Source organism: Gymnogyps californianus, chromosome 3, assembly GCF_018139145.2.
Source record: "Gymnogyps californianus isolate 813 chromosome 3, ASM1813914v2, whole genome shotgun sequence".
Classification (NCBI taxonomy): Eukaryota; Metazoa; Chordata; class Aves; order Accipitriformes; family Cathartidae; genus Gymnogyps; species Gymnogyps californianus.
The window spans coordinates 18,116,758-18,137,062 of NC_059473.1; the positions used below are offsets into that span (position 1 = coordinate 18,116,758).

General features: G+C 41.3%; 1 protein-coding gene across 1 annotated transcript in view; it reads right to left on the minus strand.

Annotated features, from left to right (window-relative positions):
• The window catches only part of ALK (ALK receptor tyrosine kinase), a 318,891-nt gene that overhangs the window by 23,175 nt on the left and 275,411 nt on the right, over window positions 1-20,305 (minus strand). The window contains exons 11-15 of the mRNA XM_050893080.1: window positions 19,800-19,943; window positions 8,533-8,695; window positions 3,909-4,059; window positions 1,258-1,389; window positions 177-321 (exon numbers count right to left, since the gene is read on the minus strand). Of these exons, the coding sequence (XP_050749037.1) occupies window positions 177-321; window positions 1,258-1,389; window positions 3,909-4,059; window positions 8,533-8,695; window positions 19,800-19,943 (735 nt within the window). The remainder of the gene's footprint in view (window positions 1-176; window positions 322-1,257; window positions 1,390-3,908; window positions 4,060-8,532; window positions 8,696-19,799; window positions 19,944-20,305) is intronic.

Sequence of the window (20,305 nt, forward strand, 5' to 3'; positions counted from 1 at the left end):
ACCCTTATTTACGCCAGATATCCTGCACTGTGGGTACATCCTATATGCATCTGTTATACTTCCATGTTCCCCCTGAACTGTGTTTTCATGAGTTTCACCTCACCTCCTTGTGAGGCGGAATCTGGGAGTACCACATATTCACAAAGGTTTTCTTAAAAAGAATAAACTTTCCTTACCTGCAGCTCCTGAATTTCCATTCAACCCTGGAATAGAGGAATCATTCTCCAGCCTTTCTGGATGAAATGTGTCTGTTTTGGCCCTGTAGGCCCTGCCACCACCTCCTGCTGCAATTATCAAGGGGACCGGTTCTCCATTCTCCATCTTAACAAATTCAGAAATAAAGGCAGTGTTCAAACTGAGTCAGACATGCAGATGGAAGTTCAACCACATGCTAGTTGCTGCAGGTTGCACTAAGCAGGCAGCTAGGACTGCTCAGCACTATTGCATTATTTATGCACCCACATCCAAAAGATTAACGAATAGCAGTACTCCTACCAAGTTCTGCAAGAGAACAGTGGCGTCAGCAGCTCTATGAATTGCACCTCCAGTGCTGATGGCTCTTAGAAAGCTTGTAATGTTACCATGTGATGACTTTCATCAAATGAAACAGTGAAGGAGTGCTGCTCTATATAGTGCAATATAGTGTCTTTAGTGGTAAAGGACTGCTAGACTGGAAACTGTCTGAGCACGCAGAGTTATGTAGAATTATGTAGACGCTGGGTGATCTAAACACATTTTTAATGTCTGAAACCGGTGTTTGGAATGAGTACTGTCTCAGCTCGTACATGACAGAAAGGATCAGTGGTCCCTAGCTATAGGGTTGCCAACAGAAAACATACAGGCTATCCTCAACTTTTCTTGTCATTGCACCGTACAGGCCAAATGTGTAGCTGAAGTCTAATGTTCTACAATGATAGATTTGAATGAAGTCCTGTGGAATTTGCCCTTTGCTGTAGAATTATGCTTCAGCATCTCAGCTTGCATTGAAAAAAATCCAATTCAAACTATTATGTTTGCAAAGGAAACTCCAAGCCACTGAAGCAAGTGTGGCCATACTGTGTAGCAGTTCTAAGAAGTATGAAGGGCCAACTCAGCTCACTACAGCTATCAACTGGAAATGCAGGATACTCGGAGCTCACTTTGTGGACCCTTCCCCAGAGTTGTATAAAGGGTTCTCAGATATTTCAGGCTGCGGTAGTAGAGACAAGTGGCAGGATGTGTTCATGCTGAAGGTGCACGGGGACTATGTTTCCATACCTTAAATATGTAAGTTGCACCTCCCCCGCCTCCACCTCCTCCTGCCCATTCACTGACACTTCTGTTCACACGTATCTCTTCTTCAATCACATTGTTCTCTCCAATGCAGACTTTCTGTATAACATCATTAGTCTGCAAACAGAAGACCAGGTCTGAATTCTGGTAAGAAATCTCCATGTCCTTGTACACACACAGGCCTCGTGCCTCGTGGAGCCTTCACCCTCCCAAACCAAGAAATTGTCCTCCAGTGAAACTGCATAAGCAGAAACAAGTGAATGCTCTTCTAGAAGAATCTCGCTTTTCACTTCAACCTTTGTCAGAAGAATTTGTTGCCATTTTAATTGAATTATTTTGAAGCAAGCTCAGTGCTGATATCTATTACCATGTAAAACAGCTCCATAAACTTTTAACGTACAAGATGTAGCAGAATTTACTGCAAATACTTCCCAGCATTAACTATCTGTATTTCACAAGTGGGGGAAGGGAGTAACTCAGCAATGACGTGACTTGCCCCATGTCTTGCAACAGCCAAATGGCACAGACATACAGAGAACCCAAGCTTCTTTACTGCTCTTCCAGTGCCCCATTGGTTGGGGCCAGGCAGCCAATGTGCATCTATCCAGAACTAAGGTGTATTGGTGGCTCACGTAGATGTACCAGAGCTAGCTTTAACCTAGGTAGTCATAGCATGGACAGTACCAATGAGCTCAGCATAGACTAGCCACCTAATATTCATCTAGACTTCGAAGCAAGTTTTGATGTTGATCTGACACTTATGCTGTAGCAACAATTTTACTGTAATTACCAGTGCTAGCTAGTTCAAAGCCTACCAAAACAGCTGCAATCCCACCTTTGATTGCAATGTTGACCTGATGTTAAAGAAAATACCTCACTAAAAAGCCTCCATATTTCCTACTTAGCATTTTTTTCCGTCTCCATCCATTAGCACCAAAAGTAATGAACCTTCTGTATCAGGCAAATCACTGAATTCACTGATTTCAAACACAACATTAAACCATCATTTATAAGTACTTCTGGACTATGACCTGAGGGAGGTAACTGTCGCTTCCATTTTAAATTGGAGCACTACAGTGCATGACAAGCAGGACTCTGCTGTGAGTATTTGTAAGTTGCAAGCTTTGCTTATAGCTTATTTTACTTTATATGTTTCATCTCAGTAACACTATCTTGTTATGCACACTGAACTCACTAAGTCAACAACACTTTAAGGGAAAAATGCACAAACAGTTGTTATAGTAGGATTGACCTTCTGCTTCCTTCTACTTTCATGTATGTGTTTTCTTTTGGAAGAGGAACCTGAGAAAAGCATCCTCAAGTTACAAATTATTCTGTTGACCACGCAATGTGTCCTAGGTTGTGCCAGAGAATGAATGGCATCCGTTTTGTGTGTGCAGACTTGCCTATGGAACTAAACAATCCTCCTTTCCCTAGTCTTCCCTCTCCTTAATTGATTTGGAGTTGGGTGGGGATGATTAATAAAATGACAAAGTCAATGACCCAAAGGAACCACTAGATTACAATTGAATTAAAAAAAAAAAAAAAATCCTTCATGGCAAAGACATAACTGATTACAATCCAATCTAGTAAAAGTCCTTTCTACAAGTCAATGCAATCTCTTTGCCTCAATGAAAGAATTACATTAGCACTCAATAAATTCTCACTAAGATTACAGTGGCCTGCAATTTAATGAGTCCATATATTACACTCAGCTGGAATGTCCTAGTTATAGACGTTAGATGAAAGTTTGAGTTAGGACATTTCTCATTTCAAAGAGGCTTCATATTAATGGTTTGTTTGTAGATATGTATAATTCCAGTTTTAACATTATTTACTTCAGCACCCAGCCTTGAGAATCCCTCTTTCTTGTCTACATCCTTCAACCTTTCTGTACTGTAACAGACTGCTAAGCTTTTATCTTTTGGATGCCAGCCATTAACAGTTGAGAAATGCACAGCATTTAAATGTCCAGCTCAAAACTGTAGGTGAAATTTCATCAGATAATGCTTAGTTTCCTCCATAAGATTCTCCTATTCCCTCATCCTCCAAAGAATACTAAACAATTAATAGATTATTGTGCCTGCAAATGGTGGACAGAAAGGTCGCACCTTTCTGTCAAGGCATTTGCAGCAACGATTGGTTAGTAACACAAAAATCAGGACTGACCCAACAGTGATTAATTTGTGTCTCCCATTTCCATACAGAGAATAACCAAACAGGCCCTGTGAGGTGGGTGTCTCCAGAGCTGCAGAGTACTATGATAATGGCAGGGCTGGGCTCAACAGTGGAGCAAAGACAAAGCCCTATAAAGTCAACCCTGAAGACTGATCTCCAGAGAAAAGGAAGGCAGGGTTGTCTTTTCTCTCCGAAAACCCCCACGGATGCTCTGAGATATGCAGATCAATCAGGAACCTGTAGTGTATTATCAATGGGGCCTGAATGTTGAAGAGGAAGTGAGCACAGTGACATGGTACTTCATCTTTTCACACTCATGACTTCCCAGTAAAACTGTAGCTATCCCTTAAACCATACAACCCAAAATCCCTCAAGAACAATGGTTTTCTCTGTAAACAGACAAAACTCCATGGATTTGTAGAAGGGACTAAGGCAAAACAGAAAGGGCAATCACTTACACTAGGACAAGCATCTTCTCCTTGCTGTCCCACCAAGATATACAAAGTATCATCCTTCTGGAGCTCAAAAATTCCCAGCACAGACACGCCGTGGGACCGCACCATGGTGTTCTTCCCTCCTTTCCCACCAGCAGCTCCATAGCCTGAGATGCTGCAGGAAAAAGAAAACAAAAGCCTGGCACCTGAGTTGTCCCAGACAGGTGGAAGGTAGTACAAACCACTTCTGGGCACTGACTATTTTGCACACCTGAACTGTACACAGTGTTACAGGGCCATGCCCTGAAGACCTAACACTTTAAATAAATCTAAACCCAAAGCTTGAAGACTGAGGTTCTCTGCTCTACATGGACTAATGAACTTGGGTAGCTATAAAACAGCTTCTTTCACATTGATTCTTGGGCAAACACTTGGTGAGGACAGAGTGAGCAAGTCCCTGTAGTTTCAAACTTTAACATATGAAACATCTTATTTCCCAGAAGGCATACCATTGGGAGGTTTGCAGCAAGGAAGAGAAAGAACAGAAGCAGGAAAACCGGTAAGTACAGCACACATGGCTAAAGAGAACATTAAGCATGAGATTGACAGGGAGAGATTTGAGAAAGCAGACAGCATAACTGGTCCTAGTAGCATGGACCAGATGGGAAACAGCTCTCCTATTCCCAGGACCAGAGGAATATAGAAGAGTAGATGGACACGACACTACCTGCAGTAAACAAGGAAGGCAAAAGCCCCCTGGCTAAACTCACGGTCACCGTGAATGTCTCACTGTCTCCAGCCAGGAGTGGCTAGGTTGCATGCACAGGCTGCTGCAGTCTCAATTAAGGCTCTGGGACTTTTATTTCAAGCAGTCAAGATTCAGAGGTCCTTACTGTTGTTGATGTATCCAAAGATTTGCCTGTACCACTGTATTGCTTAGCTCTTCCCTCTCCCTTTCTAAGTACATAAACAATTTAGATACTTGAAGCAGCTTTTATCAAAGGATTTCAAAGCACTTTATAAAAATAATTATAAAAGACACATCTCTGCTGCAACAAAAACCAGAGTTACTTAACTTTCCGAGCAAGTGAGTGGTGGTGCAGCAAGCTCCTTTTAGATCTGAAATAAGCAGGTGATTCTCCACTGACATTAGTAGCTTTGAAACTATTTCCATGAGAGCAAAATTCAGCCTGGAGCACGTAAACAGTGACTGCAGGGCTGAGAACACAAAACTTCCTCTCGACTTCCTACCAGTTACAGTATAGGTGCTCTACTTTATTTCCTCCTTTACTTTAGCACCTGGTTGGTCTTTGCCCAGCACAGTCCTGCATGCAAACAGGCTACAAGCAGAACAAACCAGCAGTGCCCATCGTGCGCGAGCACCCTGAACAGGTTGGACAGCCAGCTCACTTTCAGCCAGCAACTTGCCTTAACGATTAGCATGAGGAACTCACCTTGTGATACTGCTCTGAGGCAGCCAGCATGGAGCAGTTCTGATGTTGATTGAAGCAACTATGGAGCATCAAGTGCCTCATAAAGCACTTTAGATCCTTGCAATGTGACATGATTATGTTCATGCCACTGCTGATAACCAAAGCAATCATTCCTCAGTAAGGCTGCACTAGAGCCAGCAGAAAAAGTGATGGACACAGCACTGGGCTACCCTGAACAGATGCTGCATGAATCTGAAGACTGAGTTGATTTGCTGTAGAATTTTGTAATGGCTAATGAGGTGCACTATCAGGCACAGCAAGCTGGCAGGGCTAATCGGCTGCAATTAGGGGCCATATTTTTCTGTGTATGAACAGATTTTGCATACAAGCAATGATGTCAGGAAGTTCAGGAGAACCCATTTTGGCTTCTTTCAAAGGCTGCAGACAAATGAAAACCAGTAGATTCAGGTCACAGTCATTCCCTATTCAAAATGGGCGTCACTATTTAAACAGATGGGTTATCTTGACTTCAAGTTTTAGCAGGATCCCTTTCCTTAGGCACAGCTTTCTTTTACAGGAGGAATCCATTTAACCATATTGGTCCTGAAGAAAGATTCAGACCACCCTGAGTAGATACAACCAGAACACAGAATACCTTCCACTGTCTTCCACCTTTTCTTTTACTATGATACTTGTAGGAACTGAAAAAGAAAACTGTGTCTTCAGGAAGGATCAGGATGAGTAGAGCGCACTGGCTCTGCAAACCAGGGCTGGAGGAAAAAAGTCCACCTCTAGGTAGACAGATCATGGGAAACACTGGAGCTAGTTTTGAGAATATGAGAAAATGCAGTGCCTAGGCTGGCCAACTTAGAAGGACACCTTTTTGCATTCCACTGTGCCATGTTCTTGTACTACCTTACAAGAAGGGACCAGAGAAAAAAGAGGACAGTGGAAGTGAGAACAAATGGGGCACTCAGCAAAACAGACCAAAGGCTCTTGCTTTAAAAATGGAAAGAATTCGGATAATGGATGGTAACGTAATTTATTACAGTTCACTTCTCTCATACTTGATCATAGGCCTAGATATGGGATGATGAGACCTTCTGAATGCTTAGAAGGAAATCTGAAAAGAAAAATATTCTTTTATATTGCCTAACTTTATTGTTATACAATGTGCAGTCCCGTGGGAGCAAACCAGATGATTTTGTCCATATCAGCATCGGAGCATGTAGGACTCCAGTCTTCAAATGAAGTCCCCTACAGTGTGTGGCAGCCTACCCAGAGCTTCACAGATGGTGGGGTTTTCTGGGTGTGGTTAGCTTGTACTAGTAGAGTTTTGTGCAAAGTTGAGCTTTCTGTCTTTGTGTTTTAATAACGCATATTCTGCCTCGTGTTCACACAATCTATATCCTTATGCAATTATCAAGAATGTAACTAACTCGCTGCTCTACATTACACAGTGTAAAACACACTGATATGGCATAACAACAGCTTTGCTAAGAGCCCAACAGCCAGCTGGAGGATTTTATCTCTGGGTCAGGTATATTGGAGATGGCTATCAGGTTAACTTACAGGACCCACAGTGCAGCAGGCCTGCAGGGGAGAGCTAAATACAGGCAGTGGATCCAGACTCTGGGAAGCCCTAGAATTGATATTGCAACTTGACATTTTCCTAGGGCTACGCTATACTGGGGGACTCTGCTGCCCCTTCAGCAGCCTAGAATCAGGAAGATGTCAAGTTAATTTCAGGCCACAATTGCCTCCTTTTCCCAGGCTGTGAATTCTCTACTATAGCCTTAAGATGTGCAGAAGAGAATGTCATCCATTTATATATAGGTTACCAATGACATTAGCCATCTATTATCTATACAGAATCTAAAAGTCTGTTAGGTCATTTATAGGACTTAAATAGACAAATCCTCCCTGCAGGACCTGTGGTTTGTATTGTGTAGCAAAAATCAGCCTACAGTTGCACGGGAATTCTGGCTCTTCTTGGGCTGTGATATTAAAGAAATGACAATGTTTTAAGTTTATTGCCTCTTCTCTTTTGGGCTATACTTCATAACCATATTTACTGAGTGCCAGTCCTGAAAAATTCTGTTCACCTCAGGCAACTCATTTTTGATAGCTGAGTAAAATATCATTAATGTTTTTTTCATTACCATCAATCCTTGTGGTAATAGGCACTCAGGCAGAACTTGCGCCTAGCCTAGCCTAGCCAGTTTCTCAAAACTGCTTTGCAGTAGACTTCTGTTAGAGACTAACATCTATTCTCAATATTAATATTCTTTTTCAATAAAAAGAAATAAAAAGAAGGTGCCAGTAAGTTTTAACTGAAATATGTTCAGAGCCTTCAGTGGAATGTTCTGCTTTGAAATCCATGATACCATCATTGGTTTCAATAGGGAACGTTGCATAAAAAAACACCACTAGACAGTCATTGATTCAAACAGACAGTTCTGCTTACAAAGTGATACACATAATGGCTTGATGTTACCATTCAGATACAGTGAACTAAACTTCAATTGTACTTTTTTCCCCAGCAAGAGTGAAAAGAAAAAATGATTGGTAAAAATCTGATTAAGTGGCATTGAACCGTATCTGATCATCTCCCTTTGAAAATAACTCCACAGAGGGATTTAAGCGTTAGAACCCTCAGTATCACAGAGCCTAACATTTAGGTGGCTGGCTTCCAAAATCAATTCTACAGTATTGAGCCAGGCTTACAGGCTCAACCTACCATGCCTAGATTCTAAACAGTCAAGATGCTGAGCACAGCTTGATGCAAGCTGTCCTATAAGAAGAAATGCTGACATATGATTGTGCCTCCTGTACCAGGTGGAGAGCGAGAAAAACTCATTCTGATCCCAGAATTCAATGGATAGCATATGGGTTATGTAAGCCCCTTGGCCTGGGTAGGTCAAAACACTCGATTTTCAGTTACTTACAGAGCTCTCCCAACCTGTAACCATTTAGGCTAAAGATATCTCTGCCTCCGATGGTTGTTTCTCTCTCTTCTCTCTTTCACCAAAAAGTTGCATCTTCTAGACAAGAAATCTGAGACTGGAAATCACAGGATCAGGGAGAAGTAAAACCCATGTAGATCTGGCCAAACTTCTGAATATAATACTTCATATATGCCTAGCATGTATCTGCAGCTTGGAGAAGTTTCAAATGCAAAGATATATCACAACAATCAGAGATGGTTCCCTTACCTGTATATGTTGGTTGCTGGTACTCTCCAGATCTGAATGCCTTGGAGAATCCCTTCAGCTCCTACAATCACACTGAGGTTGGAGTTCCTGTAGGCATCGTTGCATTGGCTCTGTGTGGGGCCATAGGGTCCACTGGCACCACATGTTGTGAATAACCAGTGATCTGAAATGAGGACATATACAAAGCATGACCCGAACATCCAAAGATCAAGTAGCTGTTCTGCTCTTTATTCATTCTCTCTTGTTGGACCAAGAGAAGAACCTGGCCCCTGAGGTTTTAGCCAGAACATATACTCACAGAATTCTTTGAAAAGACTCATAGCACTGTTTATCTCAGTATTTGACAGCTTTTCATCTACACCTCCTGAAAGCTATCACAACTATGAACATAGCTTTACTTTTTCTAAGGCTCAAAAAGGCAAAGATCAGAGAGTAGAGTAAAATGCAATACAGACCACCCAGTTTTGGGCTCTGCTCTCTGGGCTGTTCATAGAGTGCACGCTCATAACCTCAAGACTGGTGCATTTTAGCCCTTTCAGTTTCTACAGACATTTGATTATTGAATTTATTTTATATGGGAAAGTAGCTGTTAATTAGGTAAAAACCTGTAAATATAACATCATCTCAGTGATTAAAACATAACAATAAACTAATTGTGTTTTGAATAATTATTTGCTCACAAGAGATTCAAGTTAAGCTTCAGAAGGCAAAACACCTAACTGAGGCCTGTAAAACAAGCATTCAGCGCTGCAAGTTTTAGGCCGGATCTGTGGGTGTAAATCAATGCATCCCCATTGCAGCCATTTTCATGAACCAGCCCTGTACAAATAGATTTCTAGGACAAGGCTTTGCTGATTTGTGCCTCAAAAATCTGTTTTTTTAAATTTGAATACATGATGCTGAAAACGCCATCCTTTTCCTTAAAGATTCATTATTAGGGCCAGCAGAGTTGTAGAGACCACAATGCTCTTGTAAAACCCACCCTAACATATTCGCTAGTATATCAGGAAATATTTCATATGTAATCAAAACTAAGATCTACATGGAAAATAAGTGGACTAAGCATTTTTGGTGTACATTACATGATTTATCATTCATACTTATCAACAAGCTAATATACACAATCCAATAAACTCCGTTAGTTAATTCTACTGCCATTAAAGACAAAAATCTTGAAATACATCTGAAGAACATTATTTCTACAAACAATGTTGGGCCAGCCAGCCCTCCTTATGGCTTTCTCAAAGGGCAGCATTTCCCCCTCAGCTTCCACTAATGCAATACAAAATGTGCAGACTCTTTCAGCGATGGTACTAATTAGCTCAGATAGATAGAGCATTAGCTTGATCTGCTTCTTGGAATTTGGAGATATTGTCTAAGCAGATCTGGTCTAGCAATGATGGTCTGCGTGTGTCTGGACAAGAGAGGCCAGCAGTTTTACCATTACTGTCACTGGAGGGGTTCACCCACCAGAAACACAAGGAAACACATTACTTTAGCCAGGCACAAGGTCTGAATTACCTTTTCACAAACTAATCCTGAAATTGAGCTAAATTCCTTCCTATAAAAAAGTTCAATGCATGAAATAGATCAAATAATTTGGCAGGATTTTAAGAAACAAAGTGGCTGGTATTTCTGAAAAACCTTCGTAATAGTCTTGGCCATTCCAAGAAGCAATGTAAAAGTACTACTTTACGAAAGTGTCCCAGTCTAAGTACTGCTGAGAGAATAATCTCTTCCTTCTTACTGCAAAGTCTACACCATCCCTCCTGAAAACTCCCTGGGAAAGATCTTCTAGAGACTTTGCTATTGTTACTTGTTTTATATGGATACTTATATACTTGTTTTACTTATTTCTCAAAGCCTTCTGCAATGGGTGGCAGTATAAAGTCTTAAAATAAGTAGATAGCAAATGGAAGACTTCCTCTCTCCTCCTCTGCCTCTAATGCATGCCCCCCCAAAACCCCAAGAACAACAGGTAAGAGAGGGAAAGCGCCTAAAAAAGCAAGGTCTAAAAGTTCCTAAACAAAATGCTTCAATAGCTCTGATATCGACAGTCTTGCACCAGATGTTACTTATGTTTATTCTTGCAAAAAAACCCCAAACCAAAGCAAATTCTCACACAAAATGGAAGATGAGAGACTCATTCTGTCAGCTATCACAGTGATTTAACATTGCAGTATCCCAGTGGGCTAAGCCACCCGCACTGAAACATATGTTTAGTAAAGCAGTCAGGTAAGTGTCTTCGTTTGGAACAATAAGAAGCCATTTGGATGTCTCTGGTGAAACATCAAACATGTTCCCAAAGGTAGAAGCAGGTGACCTTCAAGGGGACAATAAGCCCAAAACATAAGAGAATCAAAATGGAAAACTGGAAGTGGTAAAACCTAGGACAGACCACAGCATGTGCATACTGCTACTATAGTTAAGCTTTATATTTATGATTCACTCCCTTTAAATAAATCTTGTTCCTTTAGGTATCTGCTTACCTGGCCTTGGCAAAAGTATCTCTAGACTATCACACGTGTAACACACAGCACAGCTGGACCTGAAACTGGCAGCTCTTGACTCCCCCTGGGTTCCAGGGATAGGGGATCAATGAACTATGTCTTATTCCAAAATGCTTTTTAATGGCCCTCTGTTTCCTTAAAAGCCCAATGTCCTGATGGAACAGAAGAAAAATACCCTCCTGTTGCAAACATTATGCCTCTAGACTTCGAACTGAAGCATACAGAACAACTTTTGTATTTTCTGCCTTTTGGACTGACTAGAGGGGGCTCACTTCCAGTGCAGAGGCAGTATCAGGGTAAGAGCAAACAGCGCTGGTAATTTAAGATTAGTGAATGTGCATCTAAGCTCTTAGAATTTGGCTTTTAAAACAGAGTATGAGAGGTTTGGGGAATGAAAAACCACAGATATATTATGCCAGGGAGCATGACATAAGGAACCTGAAGATGACTGAGCACAGGAGGTACTGTCTCAGATTTCAAAAGCGGTCCTGTTGTAATTGATACAGTGATATATACAAGATTATACATAAAGCCTCCCAGGTTCTGCAGCTGCTGCAGTCAGTGCTAGCAAACATATTTACTTGCTCTGTTCAGGTAGACGGTAGACAGGAATGGGAGAAGACATGTTTCAGAAGTAGCAGAGCTGGGTAGTGACCTTTGCCCAAAACATTGCAGGAGGAAGTCTGGCCCAAGTGAAGTCCACGGGGAGACTGCACCTGATTTGAACCACGGATTCAGTAAAACCTACAGCCAGGTGTTGCATGATCTCCTCATTTGTCACTGCTGCATTGACTTGCAAACAGTCCTCCTCCTGTTTATGCGCACTTTCGTATTTGATACTGAAAGTCAGTCCAACATGTAACAGCCTTGTTGCTGAATTAAATGGGACAGAATATGGCATGGGAAGAAGTCACCCCTCATTTCAACATAATTAGGACAGATGGGTCTTAGTTAGAATTCTGGATACAGACTAAAAACCTCGCACTTCCTTCCCTCTGCTCTGAAATGTTTCACAAAGCCAACCCTCAATCTGCAGATGTAACAGTAGCCCAGGATCTTAAACCACTAACCCCGCATCAAAACAGTACTGCCTATCTTAGATAACCCACCACCTCTTTTTTGAAGTAAGAATAACCATTCACTCCCTGTAAAGTATTGACTTTCTCCTGATTCTAGAAATGACTGCAGCATGTCTCATAAGCTCAGAGAAAGCATTTCCACAGGTTGCTGCATGCCACAGCAGTTTACAGTAATTCAGTTTGAAGCATTATTTTGATCTCCAAAGACAAAAGCAGCAGCACTGAATCGAAACTCCTTAAGCAGCTAGGTGAGAAGCATAGATTTTTTCCATCAGTGCACAACTATGGTCTGTTGCATACTGCATGGCATACCTCTCCTTCCTTCTGCAGTGTGAGACAGGCTAAAATTGCCAGCACCTCATGCTCACACGATGGGAAAAAAAGCAGGACTCTCCGATCTAAATCTTCCCAAACAACTAGCAGACTTTGGAATTTTGCCCAACTTCACACAAGTTACAGATACCCAGTTTCCAGAAACAGCTGAGCATTCCCATGATGAAAACTAACAGGTAGTTAAATGTAGGGTCCCTATCTATTCTGTCATTGGCAGTTGCAAGATGCTAACTAGGTTTAAAAAGTGGAAATTCCTGTTTAAGGCAGGGGAAAAAGAAAAAAAGTGAAGATTACGCTGAAATTCAGAATTGAGGTACTACAGTGAATAATTTATACATCAGTTCATTTGATGGAATCCTCACTTTCACAAGAAATGTGGCAGAGGAAACATTTGGTCTTCTGCCTGTTCACCCAAACACCTGCCCTCCTCAAGCTCCCTGGCAATCTCCCCAACACATTGCTAAGGTCCCAGCAACAACATTTTCCAAGAAATGCCATTTTGGCTCTATTAAAACAGATTTTAAAAAATTCCTTCTTCCCAGCTTTTCTTTCCAAATTAGATTTACTGATATATTTACACACAGTCATGCTTATTTTCTTTTGCACAGCAGAAATTCTAGTTTTCACACAGCTTGACTAGATACATAAAATGCACAGCAATCAAGGCACTGGATTTCAGTCACAGCAAAGGGGAGTGATATCTTCCTCTTGGAAAACAAAAAGAACAAAACCCCACAAAACTTAAAATGTCTTAAAAGATGTCTTAAATGTCTTAAAATGTCTTTAAAATGTCTTAAAATGTCTTAAAAGTCTTAAAAGACTTCACATTCATTTGAAGCTCTGATATTACTTGCGGCCCAAGGCAGCACTGCTGCAGGCACTGCTGCAAATAACAACCAGCAACAATGAAGAGAAAACAGTGGAGCAAAGCCTAAAGCACATTTGTACTTCTAACATAGAAAGGAATTTCACTGGCACATATAGCACATAAACTCCATATCACAAAACAGACACAGGCATTTTAGCTACACCTCAAGGGCCTAAATGCATTAACTGGCATTTGTTAAATTAAGCTGGTTTGAACCGAGCTTCAACTCATTCCAAACCAAAACTTTACTGTGATTTGAGAAAACTACCAATCAAGCACCACGCTACTTGGCTTATTTTGGAACCTAGAGTAACGCACTAGTGAAATGCATCAGTACTTTAAAACAATGTGTAGGCAGTTGGTGGAACTTGTTGCCACAATCTCTATTCAGGCCAAGAGGTTATTCCCACTTCCAATAGAGTGAAAAAAACATTAATAAGGGCTATAAGGTCTCATGCTTCAGGGGCATGAGAACCCCAGTAGCTAAACTTCTGGAGGCAATTAATTCTGTTAGTTGTCCCCCAGAGAGTTCATTTTACTTCTTCCTCTAAGGCAGATGTCATCAAACTTGATGCCACGAACAAGCAGAACGCTTGCTTCGTCTATTTGTAAAAACATTCACAAGCTCCCTTACAATATTTGGCCAATATGGGAAATCAGAGGCTTACAGAAAAACGCCCGTCTTAATCTTCACTAACATTTGGCTGCCATTGGCACCATGGTATGTGTGGAGGGATATACCTTTTACTCAGTGCACGAGCAATCTCAGTTATGCATTACCAGTAATTCCAGGGTTGGTCTGTGCTGGAAGTCTGTAGGCAAAATATACTACGAGCATACATAAGAAACATGTTCAGTGATGTAAGGAAGGAAAAACCTTTCAATTTTGCTTTAGGTTCTGTTGTTTAACAGTGTCCTGTGAGCAGTAATTTGAGATATTGTTACCTTTTCCAGGATTAAGTTTGCCAGAGATTAATGGGGCGGGGCAGGGGTTTGAAAGATGATGGTAAACGGCAGAACTAGGTTGTGCTCACAATCACAGTCCCTGAACTGTTAAATGTGTCTACATAAAGATATTAATGGGATATAAAATGATCATAGAAATTAGTGAGTGTTGCCAGCAATACCAGAACCAGTTACACAGGTACAGCTAGACTAAGAGGAGGCCAGCTTTTCAACTCTTTGTGAAGATACTATTTCTACCTCTGTCTTTCCATTTTTCTAAATGAGGGCGGCAATGGAAGGCTTGGACACGTTTTTCAGTTCAACAAGAAGAGCATCTGCAGTGATGACAAATGTATGCCAGATTGATCCTGAGTATCATTTCAAAGAAATACTCAAAGCTTGATTCATGCTTTAGATTTTTCTGAAGTGTCCATATAAAGGGAATACTATCAGGGCATCCTTGTAGGAAATTATCTGTGGTCAGTATAACAGGGCAAGGGCATTGCTGACTTTGAACAGCAATGAGAACGGCTTGTTTCTTGCTACCTTCTGGAACCAGAAACTAACAAAGCAGCATGAAGAAAACTAATTTCTTTTCTCTTTTATGTTTCACTTAAAGAGATAGCGGGAGTCTTCCATAAAGGGTGTTAAGTGAGACATGCTACTAACTTTTTGGAATTTGTTCGTTCACAATTACAAAGGATAGTAGAAATGCATGTTAGATAACAAAGACCGAGTTGGGTGGAGGTGGCAAAATTATTTCAAAACCTTTCCTGAGATTTATAGCAGTTTCTGCACAATTTAAACTGCTATTCTTAAGAGTGGGCAGCTTTAAAATTTAGTTCTAAAATGTGTGAATTGTCCTGTTTATTTCAATTGTATGAGTAACTCTGGAGAGCAGTTATGCCAATTCAACTTTGCTACGTTGAAATCTGGTTGTATGTTGATTTTCAGTGTTGCACCTTTGCTATTTTCAATCCTACAGAGAAAGCAAGTGTAAACACTGCAATAAAGAAATTCATGCGTACATAATCTGAGATTCCACCATCCGTCTCTGAACATTTTCTATCACTGTTCGGGATGCTACTTTTGTTGGGGGAGGGCACTGAGCTGTTATTCACTGTGTTAATTGATGCTTAATACAAAAATACAATTCTGCAGATACCTTTATTGCATTATGCCAACAGTTCAGTTAGTATAATTGCACACACAGAGAAACCAAATGTAATTTTCTTTTACTTAATACTCGTTCCGCTGTTCCTTTCAGCTCCTTCATCTGATTAACTAATGTGACTCAGAGTTCTTCCGAGAAACAGTCATGTAAGTACTCGTAAGAGGACTCTCCCTGATGCAAAAGACAGAATCTGTGGAACCACTAAGTGTTGTGCGGAAGAGACCAGAGCTGAAGGAAAACAGTAATCCAGTCTGGATGACAAAATGATTTGATGACAGTTTCCATGCAAGAAACCATGGTCTCACAATGGCTGGTGGATATGCAGATCAGGTGGGACAAAACAATGCAAGATTTGAGGGGAAAAAAGGTTAATCTTTTTGTACATTTCACAACACACCATTCTTTTACTGTGTACCCTGACATGAGTAAATTGTCAGTGGGACAGATGAGAAGCTGAAACATCAAAAGAGAGGCTATTCTTATGGTATTTACAGCCTATTCAGAAACAACAGAAATCTTTAATTAAAGCTTGATTGCTCTGTGTCTTGTTATCTCCTTTTGCCTACTGAGAATCCTATTTTGTTTCCTCCAGTTTCCATGATAGTAATTTGTTTACCTAGAGTTCCTCATTATTGCTCAGTGTATCTTTATATGCCTGAATTTCCCATATTCTAGCCTTGTCTATAAAATGAAATTGCATTGGTTTGATATAAACTGGCTTTTTAATTGGTAGTTAAACTCCCTGTAGAGAGATGCTATGGTTTGAGCAGCTTTCAGTTTTACTTAAACTAATACCTAATCAATTTAAAAACGAAGCCAAAGTAAGCTTGGTTTACATCAAAATAAACAGCGCACAGCCTTTTGTACAGACTTAACCATTTCAATCAAAAATCTTAGTTCCACTAAAGTTGCTTCAATCTTCTGGTACACACAGGCTTTCTTACAACTTTTTTGCAGGCTTCTTCTAGAATCAAGTTTCACTTGCAACCTTTTAGCAAGAAGCTGGCATTTCAGCAAAATAACATGTCATTAATGAATTGAAAAGGAAAGCATTTGCATTGCTCTCTGATCATCTATCTAATGGCCACCTTGCACTGCAAGTAACTGTGTGACTTGAAACCTACAGGAATTTTTCCGTGTTGGTCCTGGTCATCATCAAGAAACTTGAGAAAGCAACACCACCGCATTAGTTGTAGAAATTTGGGGTCTTATTCTACACAGCGCATTCATCATCCCATGTGTGATACATGACAGTGGTTAACAGATTTATGGAAGCTTTAGGATCTTTCACAGCGTGGCTGCATTATGTGTTTTGAACCTTTGGCGTACATATCCTGGAGGCATGCCAAGCCACGATAAGCAACGGCAAGGCTGAAGAAGGAATTCACTGGGCATAGGGCCTCAGAACAGAGAGGACACGGAGGTTGGTGGTGATGACTATCGCTTGTGCTGAAAATGGATTTCCAAGCACAGGCAAAATCAGCAGGTGCATGTAAGAGGTTGTTCTCAGTTACAAAGGAGCAAATCGAGGCCTATACCCTTGAAAGCAATGGAGCTTCTTTGGATTTACTGTCATGTAAACAAAGTGGTACCTGTCTTTCAGATTGTACTTCCTGCTGTGTAAGCTGAGCTGGCTTGGGGACTTGGGGAGGGCATTCTATTATCCTGTTGTCTCCTCAGCTATAGGAACACAGTTCTTTGTTTTAATATGATTTCTTAAGAAGGAAATATTATAGCATGTGATCCATCACACAAGCCAAAGATCACATTAGCTGTAATTACTTTTGGCTGAGCTCATATTGGTCAATGCAGTCTTTGGGACTTCAGGGTGGCGCTGATGCTGTTGGTTCACTCGCACAACAGTAAATATGTGGCCATCAAAGTAAAGGCCTTGACAGACTCAGCCTGAGGTTTCTTAAATGCATTACAGGATGCAGAAAGAAACAAGATTAAAGCTGGGTAAAATGCATAGCCCAGGGATCAAACAAGCATCTGCAGTGTTTACTGAGAGCAGGGACTCAGCAACACAAAGGTGATTCAGTGCTGTGGAGACCCTCAGAAACGCAATGACTTCCCACTGCAAGAAGCTGCGGCTTAGCTTCTCTGATTTCTGCCCTGTCTACACCGAGGGCACAAAGGGGAGAAAACTGCTGTAGGAGTGATTTCAAACCTCAGGGGCTGGAGACAATTTTAGACAGAACATGAACAGGACCGAGGATCAAGCCCAGAAATTATGCAAGCTGGCTTAGATACCACAGGAATTGCCTTGAATTTTCACCCCAAAGCTATAACAAATGATTTGAATTGCTCAGAGTACCTCAGTGACCTTCTCTTCTATCCCCATGCAATCTGACTCCCATTATTTCTACTATCCAAGCATTTCTTTAAATTGCATTCCTCAGATAGGACAGGGAGCAGAAGAGCTAGAAGATGTTCCATCATTTCAGGTCTAGTAAGAAGCAGGAAGTAACAAAATTCTCAAAGAAACTTACAGCCACAAGATTTCTAGCCTAACACCCACACGCCCACTTTACATTAACTTTCCATCCAAACTTCAGGCCATTCTCCAATCTGAACCTGATATCTAATGGCTTTTGAGTTACTAAAACAGTAGGTACCCTGGAAGGAAATATACGGCTGCCTTAGGGAACTACATCACCACCTAAGCATTGACATTCCTATGGAAAGTCAGCCAGAAGTCCACAATCTACACCTGTGTATGGATCCTACCACAAGATCATGGACCTAACAGCAATACTGAAAGCACTTAAAAGTAAAAGGTGGCTCCACTTACAGGCAGGAAATGGAGATACAGATACCAAAGCGAAGACTTCAAAGCATCTTCAAAGAGGACATAAGGGTCTTTTTGGAAATTATACCTTTGTGACCAGCCCAAGCTCACACACGACATTTGTAACAGAGCTCGACAAAACCTTTGTAGCTAAAGCACAGGTCCACCCAGCCCAGCATCCTCTCATATGGGCTCATGCCCTCTGTCTCATTCTCCCGAGGCTCCTGTCAGTGCTCCTGCACTTTTCTTGCTGTATGATGCTCAGTATATAGAATATCAATAAACTCCACTTGATGGCAACTCTTGGCCTACACCGCAGACTGTGTCATCAGCCTCCACTGCCAGAGCTCACTTCACAAGAGACTTCAGGTACCAGCAGCTGCCCTGCTGCGGCAGCACGGAGTAGGCTAATACATCCAGCTTTTCAGGCAGGTTTTGAAGGCTGTGTGGAGCTTTTGACCATGCTGACCAGACTGCTGTTGGTATCAGAGCTCACACCACTAGTTCATGTATTTCAACAGTATGCTGCAGGTAGCAAAGTGAAACATAACCTAGACTAGAACAGACTCAAAGAAGTCTTTCTAAGATGGAGGAGTGGGAGAGAAGGAGGCAGCATGAACAAATCCCTGGGCTTACTGACAAAGTAAAGGAGGCATATACCAACCATGCTCCTGTTCTCTACCTTAAGAGGGGTGGTATTTCAAATTGGCAGGTAACTAGCTAGCCCTAAATGAGGAGAAACAGCTGCACACAGTGCTGAGGGTGGCAGTTATAGCAAATGCTCGTCTCTCCTGTAGTTATCCCTCCTTTCCATGGTAAGCTCTGCTCCCCCTGGTAGGCTGGAGGTTGTGGCCACCTGAATCAAATCAGGAAGAGAAGCTGGCAAGGAGGAGGAGGGAAGGAAGCAGACTGAAATAGAAATGCACGTGTAGAGCCCAAAACAGATATTGTGAATGTGTGGGCAAGCCTGGGAGAGGGAAGAGACAAACATCTAGGAGACAGTGATGTGAGAGGGAGGGAAGGGAAATCTTGCATCTATTTGGCCCATGCCACTACAGTTAAGCTGGAAAGAAGAGCTGGGGGACAGGGGAGAACGATGTTGTATGCTGTACTCTTTCAAATGGGCAATGAAAATATTACTGAAAAAGCAAAGCTATATTATTTCAAACCAAGCCTATATTAACTAGTGATGGGTGTTCAGGTTACCACATGCTGAACTCCATCAATTTGGACGCTTTGCTTTGATTCCTGCCTATTTTTATATGACCACGATACCAAACAAACTTGTCTTACAGTTTAAAAGCACTTTTTACTTCAAGAAGAGGCTCCCTGTGGCTGGTTCTTTCACCAGCTTGCAATCAAAATCCCAGGTACAGTTAACAGCTAAAGGTAATTGCTTTCTAGAGCTTGTTTTGTTTTGTTTGTAAGGGACTTGGAAAAAGCTCTGAGCAAAGGCTTTGGTAAAAAAAAATAAAGGAATCATATTGCATTTAGCCACATCTAACTGAAATCTGTACTAGTTGGAAATCTCTGCCATCTGAAAATGCTTCTCAGACCAGACAATTACCTGCTGGACCAGAAATGGGGGCAGTGTTGAGTTGGAGATTGCCCAGAAGCTTTTGTTCCCATCCAAACTTCTTCTGGCCACCTTTACTGGTGAGCAAATTGCTTGAGTCTGGAGTGGTACCTCGAGGTGTCTTCTCTCCACTGACTAGAAAACAAGAAGTCACAGATTGGTTTATCACTGAGGGTGGCTGAGTCAGTATGTAATCCCAAACTGAAGTTAAATTAAGGGCTGCAGGCCCTCTCTGTGCTGAGAATAAGAGCCTGCAGTCACAGGATATAACACTATTAAAAGGAAAGGGCAGATTGACTTTCCATTGCTGTTATGGGAACTGTGACAAAAGAAAAATAAACAGGAATGAGTGGTGGGCAAAACAGCAAGTGAATGAAGACACAAAGCAGAAATACAGAATACAATCTCTAGCAACTGTTAGAAAGCTTCTCTTTTAGCCAGTAAAAGCATGTGTAATCTTTTTTAATTACAGCCTAATTTTAAGATCTCTTTAGAAT